The sequence below is a fragment of the Paramacrobiotus metropolitanus genome, unplaced genomic scaffold, assembly GCF_019649055.1.
Source record: "Paramacrobiotus metropolitanus isolate TYO unplaced genomic scaffold, Prichtersi_v1.0 Parri_scaffold0000163, whole genome shotgun sequence".
In the NCBI taxonomy this organism is placed as follows: domain Eukaryota; kingdom Metazoa; phylum Tardigrada; class Eutardigrada; order Parachela; family Macrobiotidae; genus Paramacrobiotus; species Paramacrobiotus metropolitanus.
In genome coordinates, this window is record NW_026570383.1 from 176,708 (window position 1) to 200,756 (window position 24,049).

General features: G+C 43.1%; 1 protein-coding gene and 1 long non-coding RNA gene across 2 annotated transcripts; one reads left to right on the forward strand and one right to left on the reverse strand.

Moving 5' to 3' along the window:
* The first annotated feature begins 917 nt into the window (after positions 1 to 917).
* Positions 918 to 2,306, forward strand: LOC129600086 (uncharacterized). The gene is made up of 5 exons (XR_008692016.1): positions 918 to 1,083; positions 1,240 to 1,280; positions 1,343 to 1,365; positions 1,819 to 1,895; positions 1,978 to 2,306. It is a non-coding gene; the product is annotated as an uncharacterized LOC129600086 (long non-coding RNA).
* Positions 2,307 to 2,850: 544 nt separating this feature from the next.
* LOC129600073 (atrial natriuretic peptide receptor 1-like) lies at positions 2,851 to 9,525 on the reverse strand. The gene is made up of 24 exons (XM_055498464.1): positions 9,057 to 9,525; positions 8,698 to 8,739; positions 8,599 to 8,623; positions 8,214 to 8,521; positions 8,102 to 8,145; positions 7,942 to 7,980; positions 7,789 to 7,875; positions 7,450 to 7,593; positions 7,332 to 7,382; positions 7,095 to 7,271; positions 6,479 to 6,632; positions 6,332 to 6,416; positions 6,145 to 6,268; positions 5,905 to 6,054; positions 5,666 to 5,842; positions 5,356 to 5,584; positions 5,173 to 5,271; positions 4,632 to 4,947; positions 4,410 to 4,561; positions 4,246 to 4,313; positions 3,977 to 4,173; positions 3,726 to 3,775; positions 3,350 to 3,441; positions 2,851 to 3,218 (listed from the first exon to the last, which is right to left on the reverse strand). The coding sequence occupies exons 1-24, from the start codon at positions 9,451 to 9,453 to the stop codon at positions 3,093 to 3,095; spliced, it is 3,333 nt and encodes a 1,110-aa protein (XP_055354439.1). The 5' UTR covers positions 9,454 to 9,525; the 3' UTR covers positions 2,851 to 3,092.
* Between the last annotated feature and the right edge of the window lie 14,524 nt (positions 9,526 to 24,049).

Below are 24,049 nucleotides of genomic sequence, written 5' to 3' on the forward strand. Positions count from 1 at the left end.
TTCTACGCCAAATTAAACACGATAGAAAGGTTGGGTAACTGTTGATGATAGATTGTTCTGTTTTCTGATTTACGCCAATTTTTTTGCAGGAATACTGGGATATTTTGGGGATTTCCCAGATGTGGTACAGTACATCACGGCTGCTTGTGGAAGCTTGAAACCGTTTATGGGAGTTTTATAGTTTACCAGCCGGAAGTACGTTTTGCGATCTCATGCTGCGAGGTGCGACAACAATCGAGGATCACACTCGGATAGCCGTCTTTGGTACACTGACGGTGACTGCGACAATAGGAACGCTGGTGTTCATCCTGATAAAACATCCATGGAATGCCAAGCAGTACAGACACACGCAAAGTAAGCCTTCAAAGTTAAACTGCTGCTACGCCTTTTCAGCTCTTTTCGGTTTTGCCTCAATTGTCTCTTGCGATGGCAGTCGAAACTGCTCATATTGATAGTGTCAAAGCACATTTTTTCTTATGACAAATACCCGTCTGAACCGGGAAACAAATGTCTTCAATGTTTTGTTGAACAGGATGGGAGCGAAAACTCGTACTTTGGGTATGGGCCTGTCAGTTCACTGGATATGTCAGAAGATGGTTTTCGTCAGCGAGCTCTTGAATTATTTGCAGAATTTGCAGCTGCGACTCGTTTAGGTTGTAAAAGGGATGCAGTGCTCATATTTCTTCTACATTGGTAAGTGATTTTTCTCGAAATGGGTCGTACAGTTTGTCACGCTTCGAAATCTTGATAGGTTTTACGTCGACTTTTTGGTCCAGTGTCAACGGCACACCGCGCTCTCGGGAACGTACGAGCTTCTCGTTGGATGGAGTGTTCCAGGATTCCAGAAAAACAGGTGTGGCTTGCGCTGCGAACATTGTAAGAAAAAATAGTGTCAGTAAAGGTCGTTGTTGCAGGTGGTGTGTTCCTGGGAATATTCGGTGCCTGGTCCCATAGGATGGGACGAGATGTGTTTCTTGTTGCTGGATTCGTTGTGCATTTGACAGCGTTCTATTTGATTTTCTTAAATATGCCTCCGTTGTCGCCCCTGCAGATGACCAGCGACTTATCTTATATTGGGCCAAAGTAAGTCAAATTTAACAACGTTCTTGACGTTTAAGTTGCAACCGAGATGATGCCTACCCTTGTGAAGTTTCATTTGCTTTTCTTATGTCTTTTTTATGTTCTTAGGTATTTCTTTCTTATTTCATTAAACAGCACCGTATTTTTCATCTATTGCAGTCCGTACGTCGCCATGCTTTGCACAGCTTTAATAGGATTTGGTGAGACATAAGACGCCATATTACTAGTTGAAACTGTTGTATACATGCAGTTTTCTTTGTAGGCGATGCAATTTGGAACAATCAGGTGATTAATAATTGTTCAAGGCTGAATCGATTTACCGATTTCCATACGATGCAATGGATGTCGAGATAGAAAATTAAAACTAGTGACCCGATACATGGTACCAGATTTGAGTATCAGGGAAATCGAGCGCACTTCAGAATACTCTTCGAGTTGCTTATTGCACTATGTATCCAGTTTATTAGACTTTTTGGAATCTCAGTTGAGTCCTCACATTACTTCGATAAATTTCGTCCAAAAACAGCTTGTGCTACTGTGGACAAATCACATAGCCACATTTGCCATACAGCAATGCGAAAAAGTGTTTACGAGTACGCGAAATTTAAACAAAAGTTCCCGTACATGTATTCGGTGCCCTGTACCGCGTCACTTCCCTTAATTATCTAGCAAATTGTTTCCATATAGCTTGCAAAACGTATGTCAGATGTAATACCGGTTTTGCTCTGTACTTCGTAGTTAATGGCGTATTTGGGAAGCGCTTAATTTATCCTTTTCAAACGGTTGCTGCTTTCGGAGTCTATCAATTTATGACGGTATGTTATTATGAACACCAAAGTTTTTCTGTAATTTGCAGCCACATATCTGCAGTTTAGTAAATTGTTTTTTGGATTGTAGGCTATTGGCAATGTTATCGCAGCCGGATACTCTACCGTATTAGCTTTGCCTTTTCAACTTTTGATTATGGTGGTGACCGGCATTCCGGCCTTGGCGGGATACTGTTGGTTAGAATGGAAAACATTTCTGAAAAAGGGATTCTCCAGTAGTGGAGGACAAAAAGGAGTGGAAATGAGCCACTCGCTCCATCGTTCAAAGACTGGATAATTGAATCAACAAACCACGTGCAACAGGAACGCCTCTGTAATTACACACTTCTAGTGCAATAAACCGGAAACGATGTGGTGGAAAGGCCTTAAATCAGTGCAATTAAATCAGTTATGCCTTAAATCAGTGCACTTCTTTTTCTTCGTACTACGAGTACGTGCATTGTAGGAATTTATCGGCCCAGAAAAAGCCTAATTTTGAAATAAAATCTCTTTGCTCAGAACAGTGTAGATTTCATTGAGTACAAGTACTATGATTAATAAAAGCGATCGTTTCGCGAGTTCTTAAATCCTCGCAATATTCTTTTAAATAAAGGTAGTAAGCAATTATCTGTTAACCGTATTGCCGTTTTGGAAAGCAGTTGCTGTTTGTGGCGCTTTTGTCAAAATTACATCCGATTGAAAATCAGCCACTGGTATAGTTAGTTTTTCGTTATTATACGAACCAGCTGCAAAGTGCGCTGTATTAACAGCTTCTGGTATATATCTGTACGATCGTTTACGGGTAAAATTGTTCCAATAATTGCCGTATTTGAAACGGCTATCATACTTCCATGCACTGCGAACAAAATTAATGTTGTGTTCTTGTGGGAAAAATACCGTGCGTAAAAGGAACAAAGTACACATATGCATAACTGAAGATGCGGTAACTCTAATTAGTCCTCAACCAGTGCGAGTCAAATAGTTCTGTACTTGTTACATAGTTAACTGTTCCGAACGGCTAGCCATACGCGCAAATGACCGTCCAATAGACAAGCAGCATGCTTGACAGGTGCAAAAGCGTGGTTTCGAAGGACAAAAAACCCACAAGGAGTTACGAAAAGGAGAGTAGCAAAACGGAATTATATTCAGCAATGAGATCCATTAAAATGTACAATGTCCCGTTAGTTTCTACTGTGGTGTCTGTTTTTATTCCGGGTGCTCCAAAGTGGCCTCCACAGTGGTCTGCGAGCCAGATGGCGGGACTTCATCCAGAGGTGGCGGTTCTTCCACATTCTCCGAGTTAAGCCACCAGGTCACCATTGGACCAATTCCCTGTAAAGACAAACTAATAAATAGCCAAGAAAACCTATAAGTATGCCGGATTGGATGCATGCAAGTGATCTATCATACAGATACGGAATACAAACTGTATACTACTGCCCGTTCAGCAAGAGGGAATTTACCTTGACATCGAGTTCACCGCGCAACGTAACGTCGAAGGTGCCGAAACCATCCAGGATGACTTTATTGTCGTCGCTAATGTGGATTTTTAATGCTGTGCTCAACAACAACGCTCCCGTTAACATTTTTTATCACGTTTACGCTAATGCTTCACTGATTTGTAATATTATTATTATTATTATTACGGCACAAGAGCAGACAACCCCGAAGGGACTTCAAGTCTGGTCGAACAAAAACAATTTTCTGCTAACAAAATATTTAGGACAGATTGACAGATCTGAGTACAAATTTGAAAGAAGGTACAGAACTGGCTTCGATAATTTTAGGATTGACAGCAAGAATTTTTAGTTTCGCTGATTTGTGATAGTTTATGTGTACCTTCACCCATGCTTTCCATTTTGTTGGCAATCGTCACCGTTACTCCAAATCTAAAGAAACAACACGTATGTGATCTTCCGCACGCAATAGAATAGAGTCGACGAGCAATTAGTAATAATATTATTCAACGTTTACAATATGCAAGTCTCGCCTATTTGTCATTATCTATTTTCGTCCACTCTGTGCTCGGGATCGACGCCACGATGCAACTGCACTGTTTTACGATTAGATAATTTTGGTAATATGCTTACAAGCAGTAGCGTGGCATCTTCAGTCCCACTACCCCAGCGACAGCCGGTCCGGAGTGATTGCCAATACGCAGTCGCAGTTGCTCCGTGGGACGATGGCGGATTCTGAAGCGTTTGATCCCCTCCAACAGCATCAGGGAGGTGCGAGCGATCTCGCGAGCGTGCAGGTTACCGTTGCGGATGGGCAGTCCACTGACAACCTGTTAAATCAGACCGATGATCAGCGGAGCACACAAATTATATCACCGGTAGCGTAAATCCGTGCAGTTTACCATGTATGCATCCCCAATCGTTTCCACTTTATACACATCGAATCCATCCAGAATGCCGTCGAACAGTGCTGAAAAATTGAAAGCGTAATTTGTATTAATGAAGCCAGCTGGTGCGCTTTGGTTAAGTAGCGACTCAGGTTCATGCGCTGAAAGCGTTTACTTACTGTAAAGGTCATTCAGCAGATCGACCACTTGCAGCGGTGTGCTAGACGCCGACAGCGTGGTGAACCCGACAATATCGCTGAAATAAATGGAGCACTCATCGTAAGCTTCCGGTTCCACGGTTTCTCCTTGCTTCAAGCGGTTGGCCACCGATCTAGTTCAGAAAACGTTTTTGTTTTCCAGTACTGCCGTTAATAATATCACTTTCGGCGTTTTTACCATACCGTGGTAAGACCTCGAACAGGAGGTTCTCCGACTTCTGCTTTTCCTGGTAAACTTGCTCGGTACGCAGCATCACCAGACCCTCCAGATCCGTGGCATAGGCTTCCATACGCTTCATTAGATTGTCCATAAGATTGCCTTGTTCCGCCCCAGGAATTTTCTTCAGCTGGCCTTTGATGTCTTTCAAAGTGGGACGCGCTTCCGGTGCCTCGCTCCATGAGTGCTCCATGATGCTGCGCAGTTCCGGGGGACAAGCGTCACCCGAAACATGTGGACGCAGCGGCGGGTCGGTGCCTTTCGCCACTTGTGCCACAATGGCTACAATACACATACTATCACTGCTTTAGATTTTATTTAGGTGTATAATACAACCCGTGCGGAGTACGTAGATTAATATAAACCTGGGAGCGCTGGGACATTAGTAGAAACATGAAAGTTTACTGGTAACTTGTGGTAAGGAAGAAATATACTGCCGTATAACCGTACTTTCAACGGTATTTTATTATCGTGATTCGAGCCCATTTTTGAAACTTAAAAGCGTACCGTATGGTTCCATAGGTAAGCGAGCGGGATCCGGCGAACCGTATGGATGGCATCGTAGCACTATTTCTTGCAGGATGATCGCAAAACTGTAAACATCGCCTGTAAAACAAAAAGGAAACATCATATATTCAGCGCATACACCACCTACAGATACGGTTTAATAAGAATTTTCGTCCAATTGACCTTCTGGAGTTCCTTGCGGCGGCATCTGCGCTCGCAAGTGCTCCGGAGCACGCCATAACAGCCGTCCTTCATCCGTTTTCGCCAGCTCCACATTCTTATTCAGGAACGGTTGCAGGAAACCCAACCCGTAATCCGTAATCTTTAGTACGAACCGGTTGTCGATCACACAGTTGGAGCTGGTCAAGTTGCCGTGTGATTTAATGGGTGAATCATGGAGGTATGCCAGGCCCTAGAGTACCCAACATACAGCACAATATCTACCGAAGTGTACAGTAAGTAAGAATTAAATTATTAGGAAACAACTTTTTACCGATACAATGTCACCGATCAGGGAATACCGGAACGACCAATCCAGCTTGATTGCCTCATTCTCCAGGACATCGGCCAAACTACCTTTCTGGCAGTATTCGAACAGCACCTGCACCTGGGCGTCTTCGACGGCGATACCCACCAACGGGTTCATGTTGTCATTGTTGATGTCATGTAACTGCAATCAAAAGCCATAAAATATCATTTAGCATTGAGTATCTGTAAAGTGTCTGGCATTACCTTTTTGATTTCTTTCAGTTCTTTGCGCGTTGCATGGAAGCGTCGCGATGTCTGCAGTTTCTTGACACACACCACTTTGTTCTTGTACTGTGCGGTTTTGGCAAACACTTGCGAATGCCCACCAGCGGAACTTGCCCCGTCTGCGACGCTCTGCGGAGTAACAGAAAAACCAGTGAAACGGAATCGATCGATTTGTGGGTGACCTTTGTAAACAGAGAAAATCGTTCACATGGCGCTTACCATATTGCCTAGGCTTAATCGGCTGATAGACACGGAAAGACCATGTCGGTCTGATTTGGCGCTGATTTCCTCGGGAGGCACTCTCCACCATGGATCATTAATGGCTGCTTCCAGTTTACGCTTTCTAAAATATACAACAACATCGCACAACAAGTTTATTTCGTAAAAAAAGTAGTCAAGTTCTCACCGGTAAACGAGTAACGCAATAACCGAGACAATCCCCACGAAAATTACTGCGGAGACGACGGACGCGGCCAAGATAATGTTTTGCTCTGATGCGATTAACAATGTCATGAAGAAGTCACGGTATGCGAAGAAAGAATCCTACAAGTACCCCGAATGCAGACTGCATCGTTGTCGAGGTATCCACAGCGCGGTCGGTTAGGTGGCGGCGAATCGCGGTTGTACCACTTGATTTCGCGTTCTTTTCCCTCACTGGTCAGCACCGGGTGGATGCGCCGAGTGTCTGCACGGTACTCCAGCACCGGCTGCAGCACAATATACAGACAAAATTACTGGTTGGCGTACTGTTTCACTGTTTGGAAGCATTTGCTCATATAATACTAAGAAGCATTCTCTGGAATTCTCTTTAAGCGGAAGATGAAGTTACATCGGGAACCTTGTTGTGACCGCCTGCTCTGACAATCTTGTCAAGAGCGTACAATGACTGCAGATTTAATGGAGAGTGATTATGCTTCCTCTGAATCTAGTTTTTAGTTCGTTCCTTCTAACGTACAGAATGGCCTAGCGTCTAATAAGCGTAGTCTGTGATCCGTTTTCTCAGTTCTGTTAACTGCAGTTACAGCTGCACTGGTGACCTGTGACCTTTGTGAATCTGCGCAATTGGCACCTTAGTCGAATCGCAAAATAAGCAAATCGAGTGAAGATGCTTAAGTGTCTACAGCCTCTAGAGCGTTACTGGACAATCGGCTTAACACAATGTGACCAACCTGAAATTGACCGCTGTTGTAATCCATCTGCGCGATCGAGTAGTCCGATTCTCGGTCACCGTTGGCATTCATCACGATGCGTTTCCCCTCCAGATTAAAGGTTCTGTTCCACATTTTATGAGATATCTCTTCGCCGGCCGATAAGTTGCCACCGCCGGCGTATGTTTCATTCAACACCTGCACACTTCTTCATTTAAAACTTGTTCAACATGATCAAGCATAAATGCAGATGCATACTTGTCCGTAGATCAGAAGTGCTTCGTAGAATCCCAGCGCAAAAGGGTTAGCCTAAACGCAAAAACATCATGCAAAGCAGTAGCCTTAACAAAAAAACAGGTGTTTAACCGCCACTAACGATTTCCCGCTGGTTTGGCCGCGAGCCGTTCACTGTGTAACGCTCGCTGTTGGAGACATTGAGGAGAAGCTGCTGGGTAGTTTTCTCGCTGGCATCTTCACGTAAGGACATGATGAACATGGACTTGTAGGCTTCTTTGGCCTCCTGTTTCCCATTTAAATGTCAATTAACGTAGAAATACGAGCAGATCTTTACAAATTACCTTCAAATATCTACGTCCATATTTTATCAATAATTTCCTATCTTTTTATTTTTGTTGTTAATTAATTTCTGCATCGCATTGTCATTTTTATTTATTTATTTTTGTTACTCTTGCCTGCTCTACATCACGTGGATTACCTCGTCTCTTCCATCTATGTTGCCGGTATTCCATGAGCTATTCCCGAAGAACGTGGGGCTACGGTACACTTCGAGGGCAAAATAAACCTGCAAATCAAAGCATGGAACGATACAGCCCGTACAACGAATGCGTGGTCTCTAGCAAAGTCTTACATATTCGCCATTTGTCATGTTCTTTTCGGATGCCATTAACTGTAAAAAAAGCAACAGTGCTTGTAGCTAAAATTTTTGTAAATTGTAGATCTTGTACAGCTCCAACAAAATCTAAAGTTTTTCCGAGAATGCTTGGTGTTCATATAAACTATCAACGCACCATAATTTGCCGGAAACGTCTACTTTCAGCAACAATGAAAATCACTGCAAGCAAAAACACACGAGCCGTTTGTAATCAAGTCAAATTCCCGGTAGAGCGCATGTATAAATACCTCTCGTTACCAAACGAAGCTGTCCCAGGTAATCGGACAGATTCCTCCTGTCGTCTGAGTTAACCAAGTAATGCGACGCGTTTATGTTGTTCTTGGGCAGTGTTGTCTTATCTTTTAGATCATAGCACAGTGGCAGAAACAGAGAAAGGTTGTCATTGGACGCGTCACACAGTACGCCGATGGAATTATACTGATACTTCCCCAGTAGTTTCAGGAGAAAGCTGGCGAAATTCTCCGGTGTATAGGGCGACAAACGCGTCAGGGTCGGGTACCGGGTTTTATTGAAAGCCAGCGCACTGCCCGGGACCCTGCAGTTAAGCGTACATACGCGTAACGTTAATTGAGGTTATTTTCGTATTTAACTCTACCCAAAAACATCAGTTACCCAAAGATCAGAGGCTTGTCCCAAGCTGCAAAAGATTGCCAAGTTATTTTCCAGATAGTTGTAGCACATTTTCAACTAAGGATTACAAAATGCGCTGACCTTTGGCTAAGCTAGCTACGGAATTTCCTGAAATGCTGCAGCCTATAAACAGATGAATTCAATCCCTATGAATTTAGTATCTCTTGTTGCAGTTTATGAAATAAATATGAAATCTGGTACGTTAAAGCCAACAAAATTAAAACTTGTTTGTTTTTTAAAGGTCATGTCATGATTGCATATAAGTAACGTTAATTAGATCTGTCTGGTTAGTTAGGCAGGTCAGTTTCTTGTTACTTTGAACAGTAAGGGTCTACCACTTATATAATATTATGGTGACGGCTAAATTTCGATTCACTAAAACCATGCAGACCAAAAGGCCCCAAGAAAAGACTTCGCAAGCAAAAACGAACGCCACTTACCGGGTCCGAAGATGGCCATAACGGAATCGTTAGACGAGCGTTCCCGGTAATAAAACTTGGTTGTCCAGAACGTGGCTTTAGTGTCCAGACCCATAACCCCTTTTTTCTCGTCCAGAACACACACAGAGATATTCTTATCATATTTATGCACGTGCATGAACTTCAGATTCTCTCCATAGCGGGCATTTAACTGCTGTTCAGCGAGACTGAACGCGGGAGCTACGTTCAGGTACGACGTGGCGGTACGGTTGCCACCCAAACCGATTTCAAATAAGATAACGTTCACCGGTGAGCCACAGACGACAGCAGCAATAAAGGTCACAACAGCGATTGCTGTATACGGCATTTCTGCAAGAGGCACTAAAAGGTCACGCTGGGCATTACGAGAACGCCGCATACTTGGTCAAGAAATACTAATATTAACTGTAAATGATGGCAGCGACATGTAACACTTGAATAACGCGTGGTAAGCAGTCAAATCGATTTTGTTGCGCATCCAATTTGGTTACACCGATGCCGATGGAATTGTACTGATATTTCAGTGATGACATAAATCTTGATTTGGTTACATAAATCGTACAGCACACAGACAAGTGACTGGCTAAAAGAGAGATCACTCTGTCCGGCCCTGCATCGCGATCCCGCTTGGCCATTGGCTGCAGCAATTAAGGAAATCAGTAAATGAGACGCAAGAGAGTTGTTTTGGGTAACTGACTACTGTACACTGGCGTTGTCCCTACTAGGATTTCTATGTGTGTTGTTCTGAACTACATCATTACGATTATATTCTGAACGCATAAGAAAGGAGGCGTTTAACGATAACTCGCCGCGCTGTCTGCTCAAAGCTCTGACACAGGAAGGTGTCCTTTTCCATCAACAATTGCACTGGTTTCGCATTTCCATTCAGGTGTCGCGCTTTCGGAACTACTGGAACAAATGGGGCATGTCCATTTATGTAATGCCACGCAGCAGAATAACAGGTCACAGGAGCGCTCAGCGATTGTCAATGGTAATTGGTATAAAGTTACCTTGGCCCGTCGTAGCGCTACTGCTAAATAAGACACCTTTGTGTATCAACTACCGTTAGCGATGGTGCCTGATGAGTCGCTGAGTACTCAGAAATAACAGGGCATGAGACACATCGTTTAAATAACTGCTTCCGGAAACAGGGAAGTTACTGATCACGAGAAATATAAGGGCCGTCAATCGGCTGGTAGATTACTGCATACATTACGTATCTGTACTTCATGCAAAAAGATTTACATATCGGCAATTTTAGATTTATTGCAGAACATTAAAACGCGAAAAATTCACTGCCAAATAAGTCATACCCCTTTTTATGTAGGTAACTGCAAATCTTCCTTTTCATAATAGCTCAAATCTTGGGAAAATTAAAATTTTTGATAGAATCTAGGAACTTTCGAAATCACATTACACACGCACTTTTCATAACGATGGGGCCATACGTACCCAAAAAGAAGGAGATGTTCTGTCGCTTATGCAGCGAAAGATCTATGTACAGACTGGAGAATTTTGTGAGACTGCTGTCACTTTACTTTTAGATGGCAATATGAAATTGGTAAAAGTAATCCAGTTAACCAAGTCTGCTGCGTATATCGGAAGCTCCGGCAGTCGTAGAGCAGTACCAGTCATGCTCAGTGCTGCAGCTGGTGGATATTACTTCGAACGTATGTACTGTACTGTATATCTCGTTAAAATTAGTCTTTATAATAGAATTTCGTGCCGGACTAAGTATGTGCATGCTTGGTGTTCACTCATGATTCCCAAATGCCTAATCCAACACATTTTATGCGCTAATTCGCATTACGAACGCGAAACCTTTCGACTAGCTAAGTTTAACTGTTAAAATTATGATTAATGTTACTGTCAATTGCTTGCGCTCTTGTGGAAACTGGTATGCGACAACAGAACACAACAGAATGGAAGATCATTCCGACTTTTGACATTTGACCACTGCTGTACAACAAATTTATTGTGAACCAAATTTGTTATAATAATTATGGAATTTGTTCATAATCTGCATAATGGGAAGGAGGATTATAACTCCTACGAGTAGTTAATAACTTATCGGGAAAATGAGTCACAAAATACTTGCTATTGTCCTGGTAGTACTCAAGTCATTGTACGGCAACAGAAACCGAATGGCGAAACCGCGTTTTTTTACGCTTTCCAACATTCCCATTTCAACAGCGAGCAGCACAGAGCTGCTGGCTCACATTATTGACCAACAGAAATCGGGCTCTTGACCCGGCACAGGCAAAAAAGGAACCTAGCGACAGAAAATACGGGCGCTTGACCCAGCAGAAGAAACCTGGCGCGAAAACGCCAAAATAAATGTGCCCAAAACAGCCATAAATACATACAAAGAAAAATACTGGGCAGGAAAAATCAGCAGGAAAATCTGCCTAAATGGCCGCGGCCGCTGGCACGGCGATGCGGAAATGGTCGTACAACCCCATCAACAGAGCATGCTGTCTGGCTAGGTCAGCTTTCACTTCACGCTTGAAACCCGCCATCTTCGCTGCCATGGCGCTGATGTCCTTCGCTGTCTTCGCCAACCAGACGCCATGGCGCTGCACCACGAGCGTCAGTTTGGCCACGGCGACGCGAACCTCCTCCACTTCAGCCGACAGTTTTGCCGTCTTCTTCCCGATCAACTGCGCCGCAATTGATCGGGAAGAAGACGACAAAAACTGTCAGGGTGTTGGGTGACAACGACAAAACGACAGGGTGTGGGTGTTGACGTTGATGAAATCCAGCGCGGCCATCAGGAAACGATACTGTCCGTTGGCGTTCGGCTTGGAAAGAGACCAGGAGGCCATGGTCTCGGTCAGCGTGGCCATGGTCTCGATCAGCCTCTCGAGAAGCCTGTCCAGAAACTCCCCAGGAACTGAAGGGCCTGCTTCTCTTTAGCCTTCAGTTCCTGAGTAGTTTCCGGCCAGGCTTCTCCCTCGTCGAGGTAGTGTTTCTAACGAACATAATGAATGCTGGTTAGATAAGCAAATGCAAGGTTTCTACGTACGGAGCACCAATACGCATGTACCATGCTGGGCTTCGTCATGATCCCCGCTCGGGCCAGGAGGTGACGGCATCCGGTCTTGATTAGCTGCAATGCAATACGTTGCGCAATTAGTCACCATGGTAATAAAGCCCGCAAGTGGAATGTCGAATCAAAGAGTTTAAGTACAGCATACCAATAAGACACTGGTGTTATTATGATGATTCCAAAATTAATGGTACATTTTTTGATTTTATTAATCGTAAGTACTTAATTAGATCGGTACGAGTGTAAGTATCGCATCGACTAAAAAAACTAGTACAACATCGTATGAATCTCGTACGGTACAGCAATCGTTATTTCTCATTTTCTTTCCAAATTTTCAATCTGCTTTTGTTTTGTGCAGTCGTTGCTGATTATTCTTATTCGTAGTACCTGCTGTTAAAAATTCTGACTAGCTACCATGTACCTGTAAAATACTCAGTGCGAGCTCGTCATTATCTGTATTGCTTCTTTCGCATGCATGATGGAATACATATAGTTTACTGGGCAATAGCCGCCATAACAACAAAAGTGCAAGCGCGGGCACACTACTTTACAGTTAAAATTTAAACATTAAAAAAGCAACCAAAATCTCTATCCGCCCGCGGGTTAAAAGGCAACGTACTTAACACAGCAGTAGCATTTCTCTTAATGACAGCCAAAATAAAACGTTGCTTCATAAAATACTAGTAATTACCGGCCGCGTTCGCACGCCATATTATTAAACTCACAGTTTCTCAATAGTTTCCAACACGCTGCATATTAACTCGCGCTTGCCGCGCCCAGCGGCTGACATTAAAATGAAGATTACCGCATAAGAATTAAAACTGATACTTGCATCCAGCGCCCTAGTAATTCCGCCAAGGAAAGTCACCACGGCCGCGAAGGTAACTGCCGCATTCACGATGGGTTCTTGGTTTAATGCGCTGTAGTGTGCCTCGAGCTTCCAAATCGTCCCGTTGATGGTTCCAGCGGCCATTACGCGAACGATAACTAGGCACAGGACGGCGAAGGCGCAGACCACGAACGCACAGAATGGCAGCGCCATCTTATCTACGAACAAAACCCCAATACGTCACAAACGTGGGGCGATGTACAGATTACAATTTGCAACGCAAAAAACTCAGTGCCTAATTACCTGCAGACTAACGTATTCAGTCAAAAAAGCATGCTTAGTTAAGAATTCGAAAATTTTAAAGGAATCGAAACGTACATGTTCTACTAATACAACAGGAAACAGGATTAGAATGTTAATTAAGCAAATTTAATGATGAATTTTATTTAAGCACTCAAATTCCATGGCTTGCGAAAAGCGCATCGTAAACGCATGGTACAACGACGCGAATCCAGTAACGTTGGTTAATTTCGTATCGTTCTATTTTGAAAACTGCTACGTGCGCGTTTGCAGATCAGTAATTTTTAAATATAAATAATAGTGCGGACATGTACATGACGCTTATCTATACATGGTACATACAGATATCTATATTAATTTATGTGTGTACATGGCACATACTTACATGGTATGTTTCCACATTTACCTACTATTTATAGTACATGTACACGGTACATACTACTACATACGGTAACTTTCTACGCGGGATCGACTGCTGCTGCCTTCCTCTGATTATTTTGGAATAAAAAAACGGTTGATTTTTCCTTTCTAGCTACTCTTGATAAAATGTAAAGCTTAAAATAAACCCGAGAGGCATTTCGACAAAATTATGAGTACCATGTGTTGTACGCATATTCACTGTGAATACGAAGAAAGCGAAATCTATGCATAAAACTACCACAAAGCAACACAACTATGTCCAGTAATTCTAGCTAAATTAAAATTAAGCATTAATCAGGAAACTAAAGCGCTAACTGAGTGTATAAATTAACAAATAATACCCATGTTAAGCTGAACCTGACTGCATCGGTACATGTACCAACTAAGCAATACTACGTAATAATGATAATAAAGTAATACAGTACATTTACAATACCAGCGTTAAATTATAAAATTGCGTACTGTAACTCCCGGTGGCGTTGCCAACATTTGCGCAACGCCAACGCCACGCGCCCGTAGCGCGGCGCGCGCAAAGCAGCCCGCCGTTTTTCCCGACTTGCCAACCGTTGAAACTACGTCCCTGCCAGAAACGAGAAATTGCACGCTTCGCTTGCATCATTCTAACGCCGCCGAAGTTCGTCTGTTTTCCAGACAAAAAAACGAAAATTTTCAATTGAAAAAATCTCTTATTTTTATGCAGTAGTACGATTGATTGATTAATAAAACCTTCCTGCTACAGTAGATCTTCGAAGTAAATCAACGCATGTAAAGGCTGGTCTAATTGGGAGAAGAAAACGTGCCCTTAACGACTAATTAGCGTAATTACACGTTCTAAATAGCGCCGAGCAAGACAGAAACTGACGTTACGAAAAGCCGAAACGATACCAAACGTTACCGTACGCTGGATAAAGCAACAATACGAAGTATACGAGAGCAAAACGGTGAAGAATTGATTACCAGAATTACACAAACGTATCGTACAAATTTCTACGTAAATTTCAAGAAAATTCACACAAAACGCTATCCGCAGTTACAGGAAACAGCTAAATCTTGGCGAAAAGAAGCGAAACACTCACCGAATTCTGATGGATACTTCGGAAAACTGAAAGAGGATGTCGGGAAGGGTGCTGAGTCTGCTGACCGTTTCTCCTGTTCTCGATGCCTGCGAACACACGTACAACGGTTGATTACGATCAAACAGTCGATCACTTTCATGCAAATCGATATTCTGGAGCGATGATAATATGGTACTTACGTTATAATTACGAAAAAGTCGGCTGTAGGATCGCGGTAAAAATTCGTGAGATATCTGTAGTACGGTAAAATTTAGGAAAGTTTAAGGAGACGTTGAGAAGTGGAACGACTCAGACTGACTGCCAATTTCAACTCTTCGCTCGATTACACGCTGCCGTACGGTTATACCTGTTGCCTGCGCTGATCGCGCTGACGGAAATGTCCCCGCCCCGAACGCTGGAAATTGCGCAAATGGGAATCGCCGGGAGGCGTTCGTATTGCGCAACAGCCAATTCGCGGTGGCAGTAGTCGAGCCTGTGCCGGCCCACAGCGAAACGTCACGGCGTTCCGACCGCCCACACCTCCATGACGTAGACTTCCCTTCCCGTCGCCAATTCCAGACAGCCATTCTGTCGAAATTTTCCAGACAATCATTTTAAATTACAACATGCAAATGATATGTCTACGATTTCAAAACCAGACATCTGCCACAGGCTGGCTTCTTCGAGCGCTTGCTTGTTAAGGTCAGCAATAAGGCAGGTAAACAGTGTTAATTAAATACAGTTGTTATTATCATTTTAGCTAGTTTGCGGTAACGAATTGTCTTTGTCTTTAGCAGAATTATTTTAAATCTTATTAAAAGTGTATGATTTACGAATAATGTATTATCGTGGTTCTGCACATGTAAATTCGATGAGTTCTGAAGAAAAATTAAAGAACATTTTTTTCCGATTTTCGTTTGATGATAATGATAAAGTTCAATTTATCGCCAGTTTTCACTTCACAGACAAAAACGCTGCATGCCTTCTAGCCAGCCAGAAGATTAAAAAGAATGCCCAATGCTCTTTTCACTTTCAGGAAGAACGTCTGGTTTTCGTTTTCTACTGAACATCAAAGGCTGCCGAAATTCCAGTCTCACACTTTTTTCCGGTAATGCGTCTGTGTTCAATAAAGAGGGAAGTGAACTTTGCTCTAGCGGAGACTGCGGTATAGTGACAGTGAAATATAACCTATACACTGTACACACAATAATTAACGAGCGTCTTCCATAGCTGCGACGTATTGGTAAAAGCGGTAAAGGGTACTGTATATAGATAACTAATAATAACGGTAACGAATAATACAAACGAATAATTACGTCTGCCTTTTGCGAAATAATATACTTTTTTCCATGCATTAAGGTAACGTTTGTGTGAAATTGTTTACTCTTACTGGATAGTGGATACTAAACAGCTTACAAAAAACCCTACTCACAATCCTAAAAACAACAGTAAAAATATTCCAATTGGCAGTTGGAAAAACTAACCCATGCTATCTAATCTTGGCAAGATGCAATTCAAAAGTTTAGTAAAGCAGCTTTATCCGGCAATGGCCGCTTTACAGCATGAAATGCCAGCGCTAGTGCACACTAAATAAAAAAAAATAAAATTTAAACGTTAAAAAACAGTTTAATTATTGTGGTTTACGTGCTACTTAACAATAATTGTCTTCCGATTTATTACAGCGTTGTACGGGTTGTTTATTGGATTTATGCAGCTGCTTTCATGTTTCGCACGAAGTACGGTTGAAATCTCCAGAGAATATTAGTAATACAGGTAAATTATTCAGGTTCAATGAAAACAATATACTTTATACAAATATACATGTGTATTCATATGATGTACGAGCAATTCTCCAAGATCGGACGAAATCATGAACACCAAGCCAGCTTTTCAGATAATTTATTATGTTTGATAATATTTAATTTGCTTCGTGCACGACACAAATAAAATGAAAGGAACACGATCCCGTATTATTGCATAATTCTCGTACCACAACCAACTGTCTAGAAATAATCCCAGTAAAACATACTGCTAGGAGATCGTGGTAAGTTTTTACTGCGTTATAGTGCAGGCAGTACAATTAGACCACAGGTTTTAATTTTTGATCCAAGTATCCCTAATCCGGCATAATTTTAATGAGCTTTGGCATATATAATTTTAGCTTATTCACGGTTTAGCCAAGCTGTGCGTAAATTTCTACAACTGATTTTCTATCTTCTTGTACACAGAAAATAGCCAATTGTTTATGCTTCATTAAACATGCAGTTAATTACTTTATAATCAAAATTTAATATTCATATCAATTGTACATACGTAAAAACAGTTTTGCGATATGCAGGCGGATGCACCGTGTGAAGGCAGAATGATCAACCAAGGTCCAAGATTTCGCAACATATTCCCACATCATGAAGCATGAAATTACACAAAAATATAAGTAGTAGAAATCCAGAAATGTATCCGCCATAAACCGACACAGGACAATACGCAATAATCCCTGAATCTGTAATCCGTAAATTAATTCATAACGTCAAATAAATGGTGGAAGCAGCTACTTTCATTACTGTATGCTCATAGATTTCTCTTTATAAGCGGGTGTCGGGTGATAAACAAAACTGAAAGAAATGAACAAGAAAAAGATGTTTACGATTTTTGTGAGCGAGACTGGATGAAAACGGCACTGAATTCTGTAGATAAGGAACGAACGCTTGGTATGCAGTAATACAGCAATAACAGCACGCTCGCCTGTTGCGTGATGAATCAGCCAGTCTTATCTCGCCCTGCTCCAGTGTGGATGCTTTTCCGGCGTCTGCATCTGGGGCCGGCGTGGTCGCTCACGCGGGCCGGTGGTATCAACTCGATTTATCAGTCACGCTTTTTTTGCGTTGCTTATTTGGCTGTCATGCTGTGCGGTCAAGGCCACGGCGGTGCCATTCCCATGTCGGGCCATGTCCAAGGCTAGTTCGTGCGGTCAGGGGCACCTCCGGATCACGGCGGTGTTCGGTTCTGCCTGTGGGCAATGTCACACCGCTGTCGACGCCAGCACTCGTTCTAGTATCCCAGTAGTCGAAAACTCCCAGCAATTAGCGTATAAACTATGGCGGGATGCTGAAATACCTAGCAAAACTAACCCACAAACCCTTCCGGAAGTTCTCCAGAATGGGTTGCCACCGCGGGTGATGTTGAACCTATAATGCAGGCTAAATACGTACGCATCATGTACGGCAGTAATATACGTACATACGGCTACTTCCAGAAAATATACCATACCAGGTCCTTAAGTGCCCATTCCTACGTTCCAGTCGTGGTGCTTAGAAATACTAATTAACAAGGAACAGAAGCATTACGAATAGCACACCAAATATTGCAAACCATGCTACGACGTACTGCGATTTTCGCTGCAATCAGTCCAGTTGCGCAAAAGCAAAAATGAGTTTGTAGTTCCCATAATTTCTCTCCATAAAAACTGCACTGGCGCTGATGCGAGGTTATTTCACAACTTAAGACCAAAAAGTTTCCGCCGGAAACTCGTTGACCTTGAGCCGTGAACAGGCCAAACGCACACATAATATTATATGATTCTCATTTTTCCAAAGGTGCACAGCATGATACACTGGATTGGTAGTAGGCAGTGCTGAAGCATTCTCACTGAAAAAGCAAAACCAGCAAAACATACTGTTTTTCAAATAATATTTTTTAATTAAAAATACACTTAATATTATTCTATATACGCCATTCTTGTGATGCTGTTTTGTTAATGGTAACAGCATTGCATATCTCGTGCTGAAACTTGTAACCTTTGCTTTATTCACTTGTACTCTTGTACATACATAGTACTTAAAAGCTACAAGTGCTGCACATTTCGTTTCTCTTGGTGGGATGGTACTATCGCATTTATTTCCCAATTCTGTTCCCAATTTTCTAACACATTTTCATGCACTATGCAGAACCTTCAACTGTATGTATATATACTGCACATCAACGTTAGCAAAAACCGACCTGTCTACCTTAAAACTAATATCTATTTCCTTACGATTTACGCACTTTACCTGTACATCATCATAATATGTAATCACTGTAATGAGTGAGTCAACCGAGGAAGGAAACGGTGTGACGGCGGTGTCACCAGGATCACATCTGAGGATGATGATGATACCACTGTCGCACCGGCGATTGACATTTCACGTTTAAGCTTTCGTCACAACTGCTGTGGATTTGCGCTTATTCTGTTTCAGTGAAGCGCGCAGCGGCCAGCCGGCTGCTCGGGGAGTCGATGACAATCCTGCTCCTTTTGCGGCATGGTTGTTCCTGCAGATTACACATGTACACCTTTCGATCGCGGCTTATCTACAAACAAAAAATAACCCGTAATTATAGCATAGCAGCTGTTGTTTACTTCATGATAGAGAAATTAGCACACTGATTCGGAAAACATTTTCATAATTTTTCAGTATGCACTAATTTTTACTGTATGTATCAATTTCTCGTCGCAAAGACTTGCATCATCCGTGAAATAGTGAAAGTTTGTATCAATTGCAATTGCAGTGAAACTTTGATAGCTGTCTGTAAGATGCTCATAACTGATGTACATATGAATGCATTGTTGCACAGAAAAATTACTGGGTAGTTAAAAAACTACTGTATGTAACAGTATGCCGTACATCATGGATAGTACTGTAACCGAATAAAATTGCTAGTACCACAACGGCAACACTGGAGCCGTCAAAGAGGTTCTTGATGCCCATCGGTCGGGAGATGATGGCCAGGACGCTTGTTGCCGAATTCCTCTGGCTTGATGAGAGTGATTCCGGCCAGTTCCTCCTTGGGCGAGATGGTTCTGTACTTCGCGGAGGTCATGGCGCCGCGCAACTCCTATCCGTTGTACTTGACGATGAAGGATTTCAGGCTAGGCGGGCTCTGGGGCGATCCCGAGACGGGGCCGGTGGGCAGGACTTTGATCTTGTCGTCCTTGGAGATTCCAGTGACTTTCCGTGGAAGAACACAATTTTCATTAGGAATATTAGGAGAAAACTAAGAAAAACAGCAATATATAGTGTACCTGGGCAATGGTGTTCTTGTCGGCAGCAGCAACCAAAACAGAGAACAGCTTCTCATTGGTGGTATCCTTGGCCAGCACATGCCAGCATTGGCTCAACGGCATCTCATCGGATACTTCATCTTGGGGCTCGAGATTGTGCAAGCGGCTGCACAAACAAAGTTTTATCAGCAATTTAGTTTGGTGTTGATATACTTTAATTAACAAATTTATACGCAGTTATACTTTAATTTTATATGACATACAAAATTAATACGTAAATGAAAACACCGTTAACATATAATGTTTTTTAACCTGTAACTCTTAACTGACACTTATGAGCAGTACCATATTCGTAAATTATTTCTAAATAAAGAAGAACGATGAACTCAAAGGAAATAATCTTGTAATTAAACTCAATACAAAAAAGAATACACAGCGGAATGTATTTACGGTACATGGACAGACCGACCAGGCGGGCTGGCGTCCAGAGCACCAGCGCAATGATGGGCTCACATCAACCGGCAGGTCGATGTTATCGATGTTAATGATGCTGACGGTGTTGCGCGGGGTCTGGTATTTGATGTCCATGTAGCTAGGGTCGGCGGAGAATTCAACCAGCATGTTGACACGGTTCCCCGCGTTCCAGTTCCTTCCTTGTCAACTTCCTTGCTGTCGGTGTTCCAGAAATATTTGAATTTCACCGGGCGCTCCAATTTGGACAGAACGTTGCGGACGGAGCAAAGCTCCTAATAAATCATAAGCACTGGGATAAATTGTGCGCAACCGCGCACCGCATTGCTTAACCGAGAACCTCAACACGCCTCTTTGTATTCACTGTCGAACGTCAAGCGGAGGAGATCGCTGTACCAGATGGCAAAGTCAACGCATTGCTTGCTGAAGAAAGCGCCGCGCTGACGATCTTCCTCACACTTCTTGGACATGGAGCTGATGAGGCTTTCAGCTTCGCGCACTTCGTGGGCGATGTCCAGGGGTACGCGGGGATGCCGTTCTCATCGTAAAGATTCCATTTGTTCCTTGACCTTCTCCACTTCCATCTGTTCCTTGGTCTTCTGGTAGCGCGGAACGCCGCGGACGGAGTTTATCGTTCCTTGCGCAGCGCTGACGGTCTCTCTCGCACTACTTGTACACGGAGTTGAAGAAGCCTTCACCTTTGCGCACTTCGTGGGCGACGTCCAGAGGCACGGGGATGCCGCTATAATCGTAAAGGTTATACTTCTCCACTTCCATCTGTTCCTTGGTCTTCGGGTACCGCAGACGGAGCTTATCATACTTCTCGCTGCCGCACTCATCACCCTAGGAGGCTTTTAGCTGCAGAGATAACTATGACCTTTACAGCATACGCAAAAATCGACTGCCCAAATTCATAGAAGTTTTCAATCTTAAATTCAGAATTTTTTTATTCTTTTTTGTTGCTTTAATGAGAACACGCTTAGGTAGTGATGAGAACACGCTTAGGTAGTGTATAAACAAGCGTGACCTTTATATGTGCACATATATATAAGACTGCTTTGTATATCCGTACATCAAGATTTGTTTATACAGATATGTTTTACGTCATTTGTATACTCTCTTTTTAAGCGATAATTTTCAACCGAAAAAAAATGACTTAGGTCTCCTTGGACGGATTTGTTGAAGGGTTCCTGAGGGGTGATATACCACATGCCGTTACGTTCGCGTTTCTGGACTTCAACAGTCATGCAGAACTTCTTGGGCAGCGTGAGCCCCTTACTGTTCATACCGGCGACCAGCTTGGCAAGGCGGCCGTCCACGGAATAGAGAAGGACCAGCAGACCCCTGGTGGTCCATTCCTGGAGATTCTCACTGCCCTGGCTGTTGATCAATTAAGAACTGCAGGGAGGGACCCATCTTGGGCGTTTGTCCATGTCGGGGCTGGGGGTGTCCTTCAGGGGGATTCGGCCACCTAGTCCTTCAGCTTATTCAGCAGTTCCTTCTCAGTGTGGGAGTGAGTGAATTCACTACGCTCGAACATGGTCAATACCAGCTTCTTGTGACCGGGTTGGCGGTGACCTTCAGCTCTAGTTCGCACTTTGCGACGACGACCGACAGGAGGGCGGTGGGGATCAGTGTGTCGGGGTATTCCATCTTAATTTGATGTCGATCTTGGGGGCGACGGATTCATGGCCCATCTGTTGGTGAAAGAAGCATTATTCAACTAACACTAACTAAAGTAGGAAACACATTACAGAACTGCCAATTTTCAACCGATTCCGACGTAGCAGTGGATCATTCTTAATATGCGGTCAAATGATTTAGAAAAAAATTCTATAGATATATAAGTGTATGCAAGTTAAGCAGTAAACCTAATTCTGTGCATTTCTGCAGTAGCACAATAAATGCCGATCTTGAGAGTGAGATCTTTGGAGTCACTACGAGTACACTACGAATTCCGCAAACTTATTGCGGTGTAAGGCGTATAATAATATTACTTGTGTCTTGTACACTAAATTTAAGTCGTACTTTGCCAGAAAATTAAAGATAGCATTCCTCCTTTACAAAATTAATAGAATAATTACAATCAATAAATTCACGCTTTGAGTAAACATACTTTGAGTGCTTTATGCCTATAATCCATTCCACTCAGTCTCGAAAAGGTATCCAAATAAAACAATTTACATACCTTTTTATTCTTATAACAGAAATATCACAGAAAATGCACCGTCTACTTGGAAGTGGATCTTGCGGGACTTTGACGAACATGGGCGTGGGGATCTCCCATATGTCGAGGGTCGGCACCAACTTGGACAGGATCACGTGTCCGGTGGTGGTGATCAGGGTGGTGCGGGCATCGGTGCTGTTGACCTTGACGAAGCCTTTACCATGGGGGCCCTAGGGCAGGGGGCGGGGACGCGCCGACATCTCGACGGACTCATCGCTGTCTTCGTGTTCAACCCCGACGAGGATGGGGTGCCAGATGACCAGATGGCACTGGTTTACCCTGGTAGGTGGTGGGGTTCCTGGAGTAGTGGAGAAGGAAGGTCACCGAAAAGAAGGAAACGTTGGCCAGTTTGAAGGAGTCTCCGGCATGTCCAAGACCAGTTTAACCTGTGGTGTTGCTGCATTGAACTCGAATTTGCCGCTGGTGGGGGCGTTCAAAGCTCGGTCGGGTGCGGACACCGGTGCCGATCGTGAAGAAGCCGAGGTAGACGCTCATCATGGTGTGGATCTGTCAACCAACAGTCATAAAGGCAAAGGATAACGTAGAGAAATCGGTCAAAAATTTTGCTGTAAAAGTAAACAAGAAACGCGCAACGAGCGGCAGGTATAAACTATAAATCTGAAAAATATTTATATCCAGATTATTCAGTTAAATCTTTTGTAATCGCAAAGCCCACTACTGAATAATCGGATTAACCATGCGAGTGGTGTCACTGCACTACATATTGCACAAACTTTGGTATCTTGTATTTGGTAACTAAGAGTATGTGCGGTTTCAAAACATCACAATCGCAGCCGTAGACCTATCACTTCAATGAATGATAAGCAAAAATAATATAAAAAGGAAATCATAGATGATTTTTATTGTCTGATTATATCTATTTTTTATTTAATAATGCTGGCGCCGGTTACCCTTATTTTAATGTTATGATTATATAATTTATATTGCATGCTGGATAAAACAAGAAAAATTATGTTGTAGTATTTAGCGTTAATGACTGTTAACTAGAAAGGTAAAACTCTTTCAAGCCGGTGACCTTGGAATTTACTTTGTGTGGGGCGTCCTTCCGCATGCTGAATCCGGCAGCGGGTTCGGGAGGCAAGGATGGTGACGTGGGTGGTAATGCGGACCTGGGGGACCTGTTCAGTGCGGAGGGCGGCGGTACAGCGGCAGCAGGTACTTGTCGACCATCTTGCGGTAGTCAGTGACGGTGACTTGAGCGCTAATATGGCCTGGGTACGGACGTGCGTCGACAGGGCGTCGTCTTTGGCGATCTCGATCAGCTCGTCGATGGTCTCGTTGACACCCATATTGCCCATGACCTTAACGGCCAAGATCTTCTCGTCGGTGTCGGCATTCTTCAGCATCTCGGTCACATTCTGCAAGGCAAATTGTGTACAATTGGCTTTATCAGAATTCCAAAAGAATACAACCGTTTTGTAGTTCCCACAGTTTCACTGCGTACTAGCTGCGTTGGGTGTTGATGGGAGGCTATTTCGCAATCGGAAGTTAACAAGTTTTCTACCGGGAACTCGCTGACCTTGAACCGCGAACTGGCTAAACGCGCAAATATGTGCTGAATTTGCACT

What these genes read in the sequence shown, in the direction of transcription:
- LOC129600073 (XM_055498464.1), bottom strand. Translation starts at nt 9,453, where the DNA reads ATGCGGCGTTCTCGTAATGCCCAGCGTGACCTTTTAGTGCCTCTTGCA. An exon ending in ACATAGATGGAAGAGACGAG is followed by an intron (nt 7,594 to 7,788) that starts GTAATCCACGTG and finishes AATGGGAAACAG; the next exon opens with GAGGCCAAAGAAGCCTACAA. An exon ending in AAGATGCCACGCTACTGCTT is followed by an intron (nt 3,776 to 3,976) that starts GTAAGCATATTA and finishes TTGTTTCTTTAG; the next exon opens with ATTTGGAGTAACGGTGACGA.